At 37.2% G+C, this 17,036-nt stretch overlaps 1 protein-coding gene across 2 annotated transcripts in view; it reads right to left on the reverse strand.

The window, feature by feature from the left end:
- Positions 1–10,825, reverse strand: part of LOC111147538 (interphotoreceptor matrix proteoglycan 1) — a 125,931-nt gene extending 115,106 nt beyond the window's left edge. For both annotated transcript variants that reach the window (XM_022503621.1, XM_022503620.1), the window contains exon 1: positions 10,759–10,825. In XM_022503621.1, coding sequence (XP_022359329.1) covers positions 10,759–10,825 — 67 coding nt within the window. The remainder of the gene's footprint in view (positions 1–10,758) is intronic.
- Between the last annotated feature and the right edge of the window lie 6,211 nt (positions 10,826–17,036).

The raw sequence follows: 17,036 nt of genomic DNA on the forward strand, positions 1-17,036 counted from the left end.
AAGATCAATAACAAGGTAAGGATATGTGCAATCATCATTTGTCTTTAATGTACTAGATAGCATCAAGGATAGTAAGAAAATATAAAAAAATAAAAGATACAAAGACCCATAAAGAAAAACTCAAATTTTCTTTTTTCATGAATAAAAAATTTTTATGTTAAAAAATTCTTAACTCCAAAGAACTGCTAGTGAATTTTCAGAATTAAGTTTGCTCAGCAAAGCTAAGGGATATAAAACCAATCATTTTTTATATAGAAAAAGTAATAAGAATGCCATTAACATGATCACAATTAATATAAAGTAGCTAGGGATAAATCCAATATATGTAAGCCCTTTAATAAAGTAATCATGCAACTTTATTGTAAGGTAGTAATAAAAGGAGAGATATTCCATGCTCTTGGATAGGAAGCCTTAACATTACAAAGGTATCAATTCTCCCCATATTGATCTACAGAGTCAACACCATTTCAATTGTGTTTAGTAAGTGTTTTGTAGAACTTGGTGAGCTAATTTTAGAATCTTACGGAAGAATGGGGGGTCAAGAATAGCTTAGACACTCCAGTAGAAGGTGAACAAAGCCAGAGAAACATGGTTATATCATAATATAAGTTTGTGATAATTAAATCAATGTGGTATTGGCTCAGAGATAATAAAATGGACAAAAACTATGTTCATGACATCACACAGCAGAGAGGAAAGCAGAAACTACTCAGTAAATGATGCTAAAACAATTGATTATCCATATTAAAAAAAAGACAATGTCTTCCTACTTCCTGTACACATCCACATACCCACGCACATGCACAATCAATTTTAGTGGCTTAAATATGAAAGGTAAAACTTTACAACTTGCATAAGACAATAGAGAAGAATATTTTCATGGCTTTAAGCTAGAGAAGGTTTTAAGTAGGACAGAAAATGAAGTTAAAGGATGAAGTTGAAGGGTGATAAATTCAACTATGTTAAAATAAAGAATGTCAGCTCATCAGAGGTTACCATTAAGAAAGTAAGAAGACAGGCTACAAACTGGAAAAAGGTTTCTGAAGGGTACATAACTACAGATGGACTAATATTCACTTTATTTATTTATTTAAAAGATTTTATTTATTTGACAGAGATCACAAGTAGGCAGAGATGTAGGCAGAGAGAGAAGGGGAAGCAGGCTCCCCACCAAGCAGAGAGCCTGAGATGTGGGGCTCGATCCCAGGACTCTGGGATCATGACCTGAGCTGAAGGCAGATGCTTAACTACTGAGCCACCCAGGAACCCCCCTATTTTTTACTTTTAAAGAACTGCTCTAAATCAGTAAGAAAAGGCATACATGCCCATGAAAAATGCGTAAAATTCTTTAGACATTTTCTAGAAAAGGAAAAAATATATGAAAAGATATTGAAACTCATTACTAGTGAAGGTAATACAAAATAAAACAACAATGAGATTCGATTTCACTATGATTCCCCCCCCCTCCCGCGACAAACAGTCAGGCAATACCAATACGAAGTGTGTTTGAGGATTTGGAACAAAATTCTCACTGAAAATGGCACAAACATTTAGGAAAACAGTTGGTGTCACCTGGTAAAATTGAAAGCATGCATACCTCACAACACCACAATCACTCTCCTACTTAGAACAGAGACCGAGAGGGGCACCTGGGTGGCTCAGTAGGTTAAGCGTCTGCCTTCAGCTCAGGTGGTCCTGGGATTGAGCTCCATGGTTTTCCTTCTCCCTCTGCCTGCTGCTCCCCCTGCTTGTTCTCTCTTTCTCTGTCAAATAAATCAATAAAATCTTGAAAAAAAAAAAAGAGAGAGAGAGAGAAAGAGAGAGAGAGAGAGAATGAGAATCCTAGACTCTGGAGAGACTCTGCCTGCTGTGTGCACCAGCGGACACACAGAGAAGTGTAACAGCAAAGTCCACGGACAGAATAACGGCTGTAGGTGGTGCATCCCTACAAGGCAATAGTGTGTCTCAGATGCCTCTCCCGTACCATCTCAAACCCTCTTAGCCTCACCACTTTCTCAGACCAGCTTTTAGCTCTTCATAAGCTCTGAAGCACTGCAGGAGACACAGCCTACAGCTCTTGGCCTCATAGTTGTTTCATTGCATTTTTTTTCCTCCTGCCCCAGAGTTTTCTGTTGCTGCTGAGGTATGAGAAGCACCAGGACCCCCAACAGCCCATAGAGGTGCACATACATAGAGTGCAGGAAACTGCAGAGAAGTTAATCTTCTTTGAGGCACACTTTTTTTTTTTAAGATTTTATTTATTTATTTGACAGAGAGATAGAGAGAGAGAGAGAGTATGAGAGGGGAGAAGGTCAGAGGAAGAAGCAGACTCCTTGCCAAGCAGGGAGCCCGATGAGGAACTCGATCCTGGGACTCTGGGATCATGACCTGAGCTGAAGGCAGTCGCTTAGCCAACTGAACCACCCAGGCACCCTGAGGCACACTTTTGAGATCTCTTATCAATTCTTTTGCATTTCCCTCCAGGATCCCACCCTAAAAAAGCACTCTGGAAGGAAGAGAAACAAGTAAGCTTTTGTCTCAGGTCTGCTAAATGCAACAATGTGGATGAATCTTAAAAACATACTGTTGAGCCAGAGAACTGTCTTAGGAGAGAACACATACAGAATGATGTTAGTTATATAAAAATCACAAACAAAACCAAATTGTATTATTTAGATAAATACACCTATACCTGGAAACACTAATGACAGGCAATGATGTGATTAACACAAAATTCATGACCGTGGCTACCTTTGGCACAGAGCAAAGAAAGGGGCAGAGACCCTGGCAGAGCTAACAGGGAACTTCTAAGATGCCATCAATGGTTTATTATTTAATCTGGGATATGAGCATTTTATTATTATTCTCTAAGTATCACAGATATGTTTTGTATACTCTTGATGTACATTTCCCAAGTAAGGAGATCTACAGAAGCAATGCATCTAGCTTGGCAGGACTCAAGCAGTCCCTAAGAGTGCAGCTGGAAAGGAAGGTGGAGGCCAGATCATAAGGAACCTCAAGTGAAATTATTGGACTTGATTCTGGAGGCATGGAGGGGGCTTTGGAAGTTCTGTTCTTTACTGTTCCCCACCAAGCAGTGAATGTGGTAAACAATGAGTAACAAAGCTAGTTCAAGCTCAAGAAACAGGAGACAGTTCTGAGGTAGGTATTCACTGGATTTGTCACTGACTTGACTAGGTAGGTTTCATGGGTTTAGGAAATAGAGAAGTCAAAGGTCAGAACCTGAAAGAGGAAACAGTTATCCATTGTCCTGGCCAGTGAGGGTGAAGAGGCTGAAGCTGGGTTAAAGAAACGCTGTGCTGAAGTTGTTAATGAGAGGGTGTGCTGAACGAGGCAAGCTCACAGGGGCTCCAGGCACCTAAAAGCCAAGTGTGGACGGTCACGTTAGACGCTGTCATATTGGTAGATTGAAATCAGCCATGGTAGGAGCATTTACAGTATGGACACTGACAAACTCTGTGAAGAAAAAACTGTTGCTAAACATTTATCAGCATACCATTTGATAGGATCTGGTGACAATTTGGATATGAAGAGGAGGTTCTTACATGATACCAAAATTCCCAACTTTAGAGATAGAAGATGACAGCCTGAAAGGGACAGAAGCATAGTGGATTATGCCAGAAAGGGGGTGGGTGCTGATGATATGACTGAGAACAAGATGGACATGGGCCCTACCCTCATGAAGCATTTAATCGATTTTTAACAGTGTGCATTAGAATGCTCTGTGTAGCTTATAAAAAAATACATATTCCTATAACCTATCTATGCCCTAAATTTTTAAAAAAAATATTTATTTGACAGAAGGAGAGACACAGCGAGAGAGGGCACACAAGCAGGGGGACCGGGAGAGGGAGAACAGGCTTCCCACGGAGGAGGGAGCCTGATGTGGGGCTCGATGGGGCTCGAACCCAGGACCCTGGGATCATGACCTGAGACGAAGGCAGATGCCCAGTGACTGAGCCACCTAGGTGCCCCTGCCCTAATTTTGTAGAACAGTTAAAAAAAAAAAAAAATGAAACAACATAGCGGAGGGAACGATTAACCAAACCACTCTATCAGCCCTATTAAATAATGAGACCACTCCCTCCAAACTACAAACATATTTACGATAAAATATTTACCAAAGAAAGGAAGATTAAAACAAACTCCCTGGTGGCTCATAATATAATGAACCGTATATCACATCTTTCCAGAAGGGCAATAAATCATGCTTCTCAAACCTGGCTACAAATTGCCTGGCTAGCTTTAACAATTATTTAGCTTGGGTCCCACCCAGACAAATTAAATTGGAATCTTCAAAGCTGGAGCCCCAGCACTGGTGTTTTTACCAATGTTGAGAAATGTTGCATTAAATTCTTTAGGCTGGGAAAATGAAACCAACGGAAAAGGAGACTGGCAGAGTAAAGCTGCAGGCAAATTGGTTGTAAATGGAGTTAAAGTCATAGGTAGAAATAACATTAGCAAAAATATGAAATATTTTTATTCTCTTTGAAACAACAGAACGTGAGAAGAGTTTGGATATAGATCGAAAGTTTGAAGTAGAAAAAAGGAGATGTCAGATGACTTCAGTCTTTTCAGTATGTAGGAGTAAGTCATCACAGTCCTCCTAGTATCCAGCATTTATCGAGCAATTTTATAGTAGATGCCTCACAAAGAGCTTCATAAACATTATTTCACTTATCTTCATCACACCATATGGGTGAGACACTGATACTATTATTCCGATTTTATAGATAAAAAACCACAAATTGGAGACACGTACGAGATTGAGCAATCTAGTTAAGGTCACTTAACTAGTGACAGAGCTGACTAGTTAAGGTCACTTAACTAGTGACAGAGCTGACCTGTACAACTGCGTTCTGTGTTGAATGCAGTCCTGTGAAAGCCTTAAAGCATTCCTCTTGACTGTGCCATTATGTGAATGAGGGAGAATCAGGCTGCTGGCTTGAGGAGAGAGAGGAGGTTTGGAAATTGGACTCAGAGATGAGTAGCGCTGTGGACTGGTTTGGAGGGCCCGACTAGGGTTATGGTGCATGAATTTGTTTCGTGTAAGCACTTTATTTTGGATTCTCTAATAACACCTGGCAGCTCAGAAATGAGAGTGGACAAAGTGAAAGCTAAGTTTACCCAGAGTGAGATTAACCATGCAAATGGGGCAGAAGGTCAAGGAGTGAGGTTTATATTGTACTGTCAAGATGAGTGTTGAGGAAAGCTGAGGAGTGGCCTCCAGCACCTAGGATTAATGAAGGACACTGAGGCCTAGATGGGCTACACAAGTGGAGAAACTGGGAGAAGCTGAGGGACTGGGATGTTTTGATGAGACTAAAACTCAGATTCCATAAAAGGAAGAAAGAGAAATTATTAGAAAGGGATATTTCAGAAATGTTGATCTCTAGAGTTTGAAAATATTGTAAATCTGGAGGTTAAATTTCAGAGTTTTGATGGGGAAGTACCTTTGGTTTCAGGAGAGACTTTCTGAATGTGTCACATCACATCCATTAGGCCAAGATCTGCTTTTAAATACATAATCATAAATAAGTCACTTAGTGCTAAACTTAGATTTTAATGGTGGGCATTTAAAAGGATACCATGAATAAATGACTCTATTTTGTTAAGGAGTTCAAAATGCCACACTTTTTTCTTAATGAGTAATAGAACTCCTAAAATTATGCCTTCATTTTTAGGGTAGAGGATATGGCCTATGATCTCTCCTGTGTTCAGTCATGCAAACAGTCATGCAACAGAAATGGCACAGAACCAGCAATCATCTGGTGTTAGCAGAGGAAAGTTGGCTTTTGAATTAATAGTAAAAGCCATATTAATTTCACTCATCATATTATATTGGACTGATAGACTAAGACTATATTGGACTTAATAGACTAAGCAGGTATAAGACAGGACTGGATACAGCTCAAATCCCAGTTTTGGTTCTAGTCTTCTCATACTGAATGACTTTAGGAGCGTTACATAATATTCTCTGTCCTGGGTTCCTGAACCAAAATGAGCAGATTGTCTACCAGCCAATCTTGAGAAATCTTGAGAAGATTAATTAAAATGTGCTTGAGCTTTTATAAAAAAAAAAAAAGATATTTAAACTAAAGGACTGTTAATATGATAGCTATGTACAAAGTGTTTTGATCAGGTCTGAACTGACTAAAATGGTTGGTAATAGTGCCCTTGGGTTTCAGAGTTGGGCTTAATTAAATGTAACTTTTGTTTCTTCATAAATGAAGCAGGAATCTTAAGACACACAAATTAGCCCTACATATGTTATTTCTATATGAAGTTTAAGTATTTCTGAAGTGGAAAGTTTTCATTAGTTTCAAGGTCCTGAATTTTCTCCACAAAATTTCTTTTGGTGTAGTTTCCTTTAATCTTTCTCCTGGGAGAGCAATTATGAAAATAGATGCTGGTTGCAGTGAGTGAGGGGACTAAAGACGGCTGAATGAAGAAAACCAAATTGGGATGAATTAAGATGACTTTACAAAGGCACGTGGAAAGACATTGTTTCCGGGGATCTGGGTGGCTCAGTTGGTTAAGGGGCTGCCTTTGGCTCAGGTCATGATCCCTGGGTCCTCAGACTGGGTGCATCAATCTCCCTGCTCAGCAGGGAGTCTGCTTCTTCCTCTGCTCCACCCCTCCCACCCCCCAACCCACCGCTCTTTCTTGTTCCTCTCCCTCTCAAATAAATAAATAAAATCTTTTTAAAAAGACATTGTTTCCTGAAGAATGACTGTCAATGGGAGAATATTTATCTGCTGAATACAACCATATGCTGAGAAGCATTTGTAACGTTCTGTAGCTCCTTCTTATTCTTCCCACATTCTCTGCGGCCAGAGGGGAGGTGCAGCAGTGAGAGTACATTCTCAATAAATAATTATAGTGATGCATGCTGTAGTTCACACTTGACAATGGCATTTCCATATATGAGCTCCCATTACCATGGCTATGCCAGTCAACCATATCGACTCATTGTAGGAAAGCTTTGGCATGCTGGTTGCCTTGGTCCACAGCACCTTCTTTCCTTATTAAAATGGTTCCATCAGACTTGGTGCTCTTGATTTGTGCCGTTGAAATGCCAGTGACACTGTCTTTTACTCTCAGACAGTGAGCTCAGGCCCAGTGGTTGCTAAAAACTGTCCACTTTGGAAGGCTGAAACTCACATGGTGGTCAGAGACTTTCCTTCCTTTCAACAAGCTGCTCTGTGGTATTCCAAAGATTGGTATAACCGATTCCCTCCCACGACTGCAGAAGTGTCTTTCACACCCTGAAGTAAGAGGCAGCAGTGTGGATGGAGACCTCAGGCACCCTGGAGGCAGATACTGCACAATATAGCAATGATGTCAGAACTTCTACTGTGGTCATTACCACATAGTTGCTGAATTAGAATATAAACCTAGAAACCATTGTGGGGGGAAGAAAACCCAAACCTTTATTGCCTTAGATAGATTATTTTAAAACAGCATATAATCTGCTGTGAACATGACTGTGGTAACAAAGCTATACAGGATCTGAATTTCCAGAGACGATTAGCATGCAAATACAGTGGATATTTAAGGAGGCTGCCCACTCATGATTGACGTAAATGGCCAAGAAAGCAGCAGGTCTTGTCAGTGCTGCCTAATTAGTTCACACATGTAATCGTCCTTTAGTGTGATCATTGATAAAGGTATAGAGGGGCCACAAGGCAGAATTTGTTTTTTATTTTTAAAGTAAGTATTTAATTTAACAAATGGCTTCAGGTGTGCTGCCAGAGTCTGCTCAGTTGAACACAAAGTGTCTTCAATTTACACAGCTTTGATTATAAGGCCATCTTCTCAGATATAATTGAGCAGAAAGTCCACCTTGAACCTTTTGAATTACACTGTCTGAGACTATAGCAGAGATGAACAAAGTACAGGACCTGCAAAGTTAATGTGACTGTCATTGGGCAGCCATCTCAGGTCTAAAAATGAATCCATGTTTTCTGTTAATGGAGCCACAGCGAGGGAAAATACCTTCCTGGGTAATTTTATGAAATGAGAACATATCCCAGTAGTAAAGGCTTAGGAAGAAGTAGAGTGTCTTCAAATGCAAATTTTTCTGACACTTCATAGCTTTAAAAATAATTACCATACCTTGGTAACTTTACCTTAGTTAAAGGTTTCATTTAGTATACAACCAACTGTAATGCAAAAGGCACATACTCTGATACACACTATTTCCATTTTAGGTCTTGCCAAGGGTAGATTTTTTCTCTCCTCTTTCTCCACACATTGTGATGTCATAAGCAATTAGATGAAATTATTTATGTGAAATGAAAGGGTAAAAGCATAAAGCAGTACTGTGCATATCAGATGCAACTAGCATCCCCACTATGAATATGAGAGGAGCCTTGGTAAGTGACTGTTCTTCGAAATTATCAAACTGTCCTATTGTGTAAACAGTTTTATTTAATAAATGTTTTGCAACCAAAAGTGTTTCGCTTTACGTATCAATGGAAAAACTACATTTAGAATTGAAAAGCTTAAAGGAAAACTTTGAAAGTATTGGCATGTCTTTAAGTCTCTTAATATTCTGTGTCTAGTGCAGTATTGGGTAGCTGGTAAACACTGTGGAATTGAATTAGGAAAAGTTACCTTAAGGCATAGGAAAACTTTTGAGAAGCAAATTGGCAAATATGAATCATATACCATAAAACTGTTTATGCTGCTTTGTCCCAATAATTTTACTTTAGTGAACTTATGAGAAGAATCTTAAATACTAAGAGAGGCTATACCTAAGGATATTAATTGCAATGTTATTCATAATAACAGTATAATTAGGAAAAACTATTTCTCTTCTGTACAATATTATGTAAAGCAAATCATGACATATCAACTGAAAGGAACATTACACAGCCAAAAAACGATACTTGTCAAAACTAGGTCACAGTGTAGAACATTCATCTAACGTAACAGAAGTGTAAAAACCCTGATATAAAATTGTGCTGTAGAACTGCAATCATGTAAAAATTAAGTAACTATACATAGAAGGAAGACTGAGAAAACATATGAAGATGCTACATAGACTGTATTTGAGTGGAAGTGCAGCTTTTTTCAAACCTTTTTTGATTTTTTAAGTAATCTATAATTTTTAAAAAAGAAACTTTTGAATTTGTACACTCAGTTGTTATGCTTAACAGCTAGTTATATTAAATTGAACTCTTCTCACTCCCCAAACCATTTTTTATGTAAATATACTCATGATGGTTAATTAGTCACAAACGGAAAACCAGTCTAGCTCTAGTACATAAATTCTAATTAATGTAGACCTCAGTAATTGGAGATTAACAGAAGTTTGCAGATCTCAGATTCTTGTAGAATAAAAAGTCCCTGATGAATAAAATATTAGGATGTTTTATTACACAATTAATCCTACTTTGTTTCGTAGAAATTGGCATATAATAAATTATGGTTTTTGGTGAGCTTATTTAACTTTCTGTAAGTGATTATGCTATTTGTATTTGTAATGTTTGATATATAATGTACAAAAATAGCAAAAACAGTTAAATAACTTAATGCAATTATTTAAACAACAACAACAACAAACCCAAAGCTGAATTACCTAGTCAAGTATATAAAATAGACAGTATGCTTGTTCCAGCAGATTAAGCTCAAAATACATGGGAATCCATGATCCGTTTCTAGTTAAAATGTTTTCATAAATGTAAACATTTATATATAATTGACATTGAAAGGAAAGGTAAGTAAACTTTTGCTTCGCCCACTATCACTTATCTGTTGAAAAACATAAAAGGAATTTTTATATAATCTTTTCTAGAAGATTAATGCAACCTCTAAATGCAACCACTAAAAAGTTAATAACTGATAGATCAGTTATTTTGGGTCTTAAAATGCAACAAATCTTTGTTTTATTTACTTTATTTATTTATTTATTTATTATTATTTATTTATTTATTTTCAATCTAATACTTCAATTAAAATGTTAATTTTCTGAGGCTATGTCATCCTTATGTAAGAACCAAACATTATTGATTTCAAATGTCTTAAAAAGCCTGAATATGTTATAATGACAGGGTTTATTGTTTAAAAAAAAAAAAAAAAGAAAGTGATGCTTTCTTCAACAGGTTTTAAAAAACTACATTATTTTTCTTCAATATGCCTGTTTAGTTGCTTGCTTTAATTTTAAATTTATTTGAAGATTTTTCATAAGAACATTCACTGCCTCATTCTTTTATGGATATAACTTTTGAGTTTGCCACTATCATGAATTCTGAAGACAAAGCTTATTAGCTATTTTTTAAGGAAAATCAACTCATGATTTAACTGTGAAAAAGTAAGAAATACATTTTTTTTTGTCTGATCATAGCTTAAAACACTAGCTTCAAAAAAATATTAGTTTCAATTTTTAAATTTTATTTGTCAATTTTAAGAGATAAATGGAATGGTTTCATGGATCTACTATTGTTATTGATATTAGTAATATGAATTTGTATTCAATGTCTTATAAAAGCAAAAAGGGTTTATTTATCTCTATTTTGTTAACAAAAATTGCACTTAAAATTATATAGCAAATAAATATTCAATTGAGTGAAAATCACTTCTGACAATCATTCAATCAATTAATCAATATAATTCAGGGCCTACCATATCCCTCTGAGGCACAGTGTTGACTTTGTTCATTTCGAATGCTCACTTCTGCAAATATATTTTATAGATAAGCAAAATTTAAAAATAAATATTTAAATAACTTACCTTTGGTTCCTTGAACTTGGAGAAGAATCCAAAGAAGAAAAATAGCCCTTCTAGTTTCCAAATACATTCTGGCTTTTGTGCATTGGTAATTCTGGTAACAATCACAGAACAGTCCCAAATCTCATTAAAAAAAAATAAAATGACAGAAATAGGAAAAATAATTAAATATTGATGCCAACTGAGTGAGAATAACCTTCTTGGTTTACCTTTATAAGGGTGCTAATTTATGGAGAACAGGAAGTGTCTGTTTCTGGAATAATCTGCTTATCTTCCCCTCAGGAGTAATCTCTGCTTAAGGGCCAGCTGGAGGAACCTTTATCTCATTAACCTTCTGGAGGAGCATCTGTCAGCCTAGCTCCAGGACCCTGAATGCCATTATAAACAAGTGTCCACAGGCAGAAGAAATGCTTTTTTCTTAGTTATTCACCTGTTACAGTGACATAGAGAGCCAGGGGGAAGTCCTGCCAAATGCAGAAGAAGGCTGACAGTTTAGGGTCAAATGTTTTCCAAAATGACATGCTCAAGGAACACCCATTGAAAGAGCTTAACTGCTATCCCTGAAGCGTATGTAGTTTTTCACTATATTGGTCTCCTGAGACAGCAATGCTGTTTCCATTCTCAGAAATGCACTGCTTTGTAAATAGCTTTCTTTCTGGCATTACATGCAGATAACTTTTTTGGTTCAAGTTTGATTTTAATTTCTTAAAATTTGTTTTTCATAGATAGTGTTTAAGAAGTTAGTTTGTAAAAAGTAATGGTGCTATTCCTCCATTCAAGGGAAACCAATTTTAAGTTTCTAAGCTGACTCTAGTATTTTCCTTTGTACCTCTAACCTAGTATGCTGCTTCTATTACTATTTTTTTTTGTTTTCACTTTCAGGCATTATCAAATAATAGATCATTCCCCACTCTCCCTAAACACGTAATCATCCTTCTATCCACCTAAGTATTATTGTACTTTCCATTTATTGAATTTTCGAGTTATATTTCTGTGACTGTATACATGTTACATACAGCTGAGCCATGGTGTATTCTGTAATTACTAACATGTACCTAGCTCTTACATTGTGGTAGACCACTGCTCTTAGACATTTCCATAGTTTATCCATATATTCCTTAATACAATGTTATGGGGTGTATATTATTATCAGGATCTGTTTTATATTTGAGGAAGCTAAGGTGTACCTGGCAGAGCCAGTATATGAACCCAGAGTCTGGTTTCAGAACATATACTTTAATTGTTGCCCCCATGATGCTTTTTGCAATCGTCTCACACTTTTCCCCTTAGATTTTTAAATACAAAATAATAAATTATCCCCAACTGTTACCCCAGATGTGTAAATTTCCTCTTCTTATGGTTAAACACTTCAAACAGCATGTCTTTCCCAGGACCTGCTCCTACTAACCCCCACCAGTCTTTACTGTTTCTTTTCTTGCTCACAGTAGTCATCTGGGATCCTCCTCCACAGTCAGGCTGGGGATGGCTTCTACCTCTCTTGTCTTGGGTCCTGAGTTCTCTAGATTCTCTGCTGCCTTCTTTCTTAACCTAAGCTCTTGTTGTAGGCCAGCATATGCTCCAGTTTATTACTGAAAATTCACAGTATTTGAGATCTTACATGTTTAAAAGTGGCTTCCATCTGTATTCATCCTTGATTGATAGTTTGGTCAGTGCTATAGATTTAATGTCTACATCCTAGAATTCATATGTTGAAAACCAGCCCCCCAGTGTGATGGTATGTAAAGGTGGGGCATTTGGGAGGTGATTGGGTCATGTGGGGGAAGCCCTCAGGAATAGGATTAGCTCCCTTATAATAGAGGCACCACAGAGTTCCTTTGCTCCTTGCATCCTGTGAAGCACAGTGACAAGACCAGGCTATGAACCGAGAAGCAGGCTTTCATCAGACACTGAATATGCCTGCATCGGGATCTTGGACTTCCAACCTCCATAACTAAGGGATTTCTGTCTTTTATAAGCTACTCAGTCTTTGGCATTCTGTTATAGCAGCCCAAATGGACTAAAGACAACTGAAAATAGAATTCTAGGCTGGAAATAACATTCACTTACAATACTGAAGACATTAATCCATTGTCTTCTAGCTTCTTGTGCTACTAAAATGTGAAGTCCTTTTTGTTCTTTGTTCTTCATATAGGATATTTCTAGAAGATCTAGGAGATCTGTCTCTCTGAGAAGAACGTTCTGAGAGAGACAGAGAGAGACAGGGTGAAGGAGTGGGAGAGAGTGCTTCTTTACTGCCAGTTTAAGATTTTTCCTTCTAATCTGCTACCATTCCATCCATGTTTTAGAATGTTGCTTAAACCTACATGTTCAGCCTAATAAAATCATTACAAAGTGAACACTCTAGGAATATCTAGGTAAAAATATAGAATATTAATAGCACCCTAGAAGGATCTATGGTCCCCCACTCACAAACACAAAACTTTCTTCTCCATTAAACATAGTCATTATTTTGATTTTACGGTAATCACTTACAAGCTTTTCTTTATATTTTAACTACTATCTACATATCTGTAGGCAGCTTTGCATATCTTACCACCATTTATGGAAAAGATTATTTCCTCTACTGTTCTGAAATTCCACCTTTGTCATAAATCAATAATACATGTCTGTGGGTTCTCTTTCCTATTTGTTTATTCTTCTGTCACACTATCTTAATTATTGTACCTTTTTGTTGTATGTCTTCACATCTGCAGAACAAGTTTTCCCATTTCATTTCTCTTCAAAATTGTTTTGTTTACCTTTGGTGTTTTGAATTTTAATATACATTTCAGGGTCATATTGTCAAGTTCCACAAAAGAGTTTACTAAGATGTGTAAATAGGTGGTGTGGGTTAAGGAGTGCACCTGTTGTGAAGAGCACTGGGTATTGTATGGAAGTGCTGAATCACTATATTGCACGGTTGAAGTTATTGTTACACTGTACATTAATGAATTTAAATAAAAATTTGAAAAAAAATTATATTGGACTACAGATCAATTTGGGGAAATTGACGTCTTTATCTTACTCAATTTTCTAATTCATGAACATGATTTATCTATTTATTTATTTAGGTTTAATTTTCTCTTATATATATTTCATTTGACTTTTTCTAAGTATTTGATATTCTTATTGTATTGTAAGAAGTATTAAATTTTATTTTCTAATTGGCTACTGCCAAGATATAAAAACACACTTTTTGTATATTGATCTTCTGTGCATTGATCTTGAGAAATAAATGTATTAATTATAAAAATTTATGCATTTATTCTTTGCAATTTCCTATGTATACTATTGTCACCCATGAATAATAAGTCTTTTCTTCTTTTCTTTTTTTTTTTTTAAATTTTATTTTTTATAAACATATATTTTTATCCCCAGGGGTACAGGTCTGTGAATCGCCAGGTTTACACACTTCACAGCACTCACCATAGCACATACCCTCCCCAATGTCCATAATCCCACCCCCCCCAACCCCCCTCCCCCCATTAACCCTCAGTTTGTTTTGTGAGATTAAGAGTCACTTATGGTTTGTCTCCCTCCCAATCCCATCTTGTTTCATTTACTCTTCTCCTACCCCCTTAACCCCCCATGTTGCATCTCCTCTCCCTCATATCAGGGAGATCATATGATAGTTGTCTTTCTCCAAATGACTTATTTCGCTAAGCATGATACCCTCTAGTTCCATCCACGTCGTCCCAAATGGCAAGATTTCATTTCTTTTGATGGCTGCATAGTATTCCATTGTATATATATACCACATCTTCTTTATCCATTTGTCTGTTGATGGACATCTAGGTTCTTTCCATACTTTGGCTATTGTAGACATTGCTGCTATAAACATTCGGGTGCACGTGCCCCTTCGGATCACTACGTTTGTATCTTTAGGGTAAATACCCAGCAGTGCAATTGCTGGGTCATAGGTTAGTTCTATTTTCAACATTTTGAGGAACCTCCATGCTGTTTTCCAGAGTGGTTGCACCAGCTTGCATTCCCACCAACAGTGTAGGAGGGTTCCCCTTTCTCCGCATCCTCGCCAGCATCTGTCATTTCCTGACTTGTTAATTTTAGCCATTCTGACTGGTGTGAGGTGGTATCTCATTGTGGTTTTGATTTGTATTTCCCTGATGCCGAGTGATGTGGAGCACTTTTTCATGTGTCTGTTGGCCATCTGGATGTCTTCTTTGCAGAAATGTCTGTTCATGTCCTCTGCCCATTTCTGGATTGGATTATTTGTTCTTTGGGTGTTGAGTTTGCTAAGTTCTTTATAGATTTTGGACACTAGCCCTTTATCCGATATGTCATTTGCAAATATCTTCTCCCATTCTGTCCGTTGTCTTTTGGTTTTGTTAACTGTTTCCTTTGCTGTGCAAAAGCTTTTGATCTTGATGAAATCCCAATAGTTCATGTTTGCCCTTGCTTCCCTTGCCTTTGGCGATGTTCCTAGGAAGATGTTGCTGCGGCTGAGGTCGAAGAGGTTGCTGCCTGTGTTCTCCTCAAGGATTTTGATGGATTCCTTTCTCACATTGAGATCCTTCATCCATTTTGAGTCTATTTTCGTATGTGGTGTAAGGAAATGATCCAATTTCATTTTTCTGCATGTGGCTGTCCAATTTTCCCAACACCATTTGTTGAAGAGGCTGTCTTTTTTCCATTGGATATTCTTTCCTGCTTTGTCGAAGATTAGTTGACCATAGAGTTGAGGGTCTATTTCTGGGCTCTCTATTCTGTTCCATTGATCTATGTGTCTGTTTTTGTGCCAGTACCATGCTGTCTTGATGATGACAGCTTTGTAATAGAGCTTGAAGTCCGGAATTGTGATGCCACCAACTTTGGCTTTCTTTTTCAATATTGCTTTGGCTACTCGAGGTCTTTTCTGGTTCCATATAAACTTTAGGATTATTTGTTCCATTTCTTTGAAAAAAATGGATGGTACTTTGATAGGAATTGCATTAAATGTGTAGATTGCTTTAGGTAGCATAGACATTTTCACAATATTTATTCTTCCAATCCAGGAGCATGGAACATTTTCCCATTTCTTTGTGTCTTCCTCAATTTCTTTCATGAGTACTTTATAGTTTTCTGTGTATAGATTCTTAGTCTCTTTGGTTAGATTTGTTCCTAGGTATCTTATAGTTTTGGGTGCAATTGTAAATGGGATGGACTCCTTAATTTCTCTTTCTTCTGTCTTGTTGTTGGTGTAGAGAAATGCAACTGATTTCTGTGCATTGATTTTATATCCTGACACTTTACTGAATTCCTGTACAAGTTCTAGCAGTTTTGGAGTGGAGTCTTTTGGGTTTTCCACATATAGTATCATATCATCTGCGAAGAGTGATAGTTTGACTTCTTCTTTGCCGATTTGGATGCCTTTAATTTCCTTTTGTTGTCTGATTGCTGAGGCTAGGACTTCTAGTACTATGTTGAATAGCAGTGGTGATAACGGACATCCCTGCCGTGTTCCTGACCTTAGCGGAAAAGCTTTCAGTTTTTCTCCATTGAGAATGATATTTGTGGTGGGTTTTTCATAGATGGCTTTGATAATATTGAGGTATGTGCCCTCTATCCCTACACTTTGAAGAGTTTTGATCAGGAAGCGATGCTGTACTTTGTCAAATGCTTTTTCAGCATCTATGGAGAGTATCATATGGTTCTTGTTCTTTCTTTTATTAATGTGTTGTATCACATTGATTGATTTGCAGATGTTGAACCAACCTTGCAGCCCTGGAATAAATCCCACTTGGTCGTGGTGAATAATCCTTTTAATGTACTGTTGAATCCTATTGGCTAGTATTTTGGCGAGAATTTTTGCATCTGTGTTCATCAAGGATATTGGTCTGTAGTTCTCTTTTTTGATGGGATCCTTGTCTGGTTTGGGGATCAAGGTGATGCTGGCCTCATAAAATGAGTTTGGAAGTTTTCCTTCCATTTCTATTTTTTGGAACAGTTTCAGGAGAATAGGAATTAGTTCTTCTTTAAATGTTTGGTAGAATTCCCCCGGGAAGCCATCTGGCCCTGGGCTTTTGTTTGTTTGGAGATTTTTGATGACTGTTTCAATCTCCTTACTGGTTATGGGTCTGTTCAGGCTTTCTATTTCTTCCTGGTTCAGTTGTGGTAGTTTATATGTCTCTAGGAATGCATCCATTTCTTCCAGATTGTCAAATTTGTTGGTGTAGAGTTGCTCATAGTATGTTCTTATAATTGTCTGTATTTCTTTGGTGTTAGTTGTGATCTCTCCTCTTTCATTCATGATTTTATTTATTTGGGTCCTCTCTCTTTTCTTT

Source organism: Enhydra lutris, unplaced genomic scaffold (genome assembly GCF_002288905.1).
Source record: "Enhydra lutris kenyoni isolate GAN:26980312 unplaced genomic scaffold, ASM228890v2 scaffoldscaffold17, whole genome shotgun sequence".
Classification (NCBI taxonomy): domain Eukaryota; kingdom Metazoa; phylum Chordata; class Mammalia; order Carnivora; family Mustelidae; genus Enhydra; species Enhydra lutris.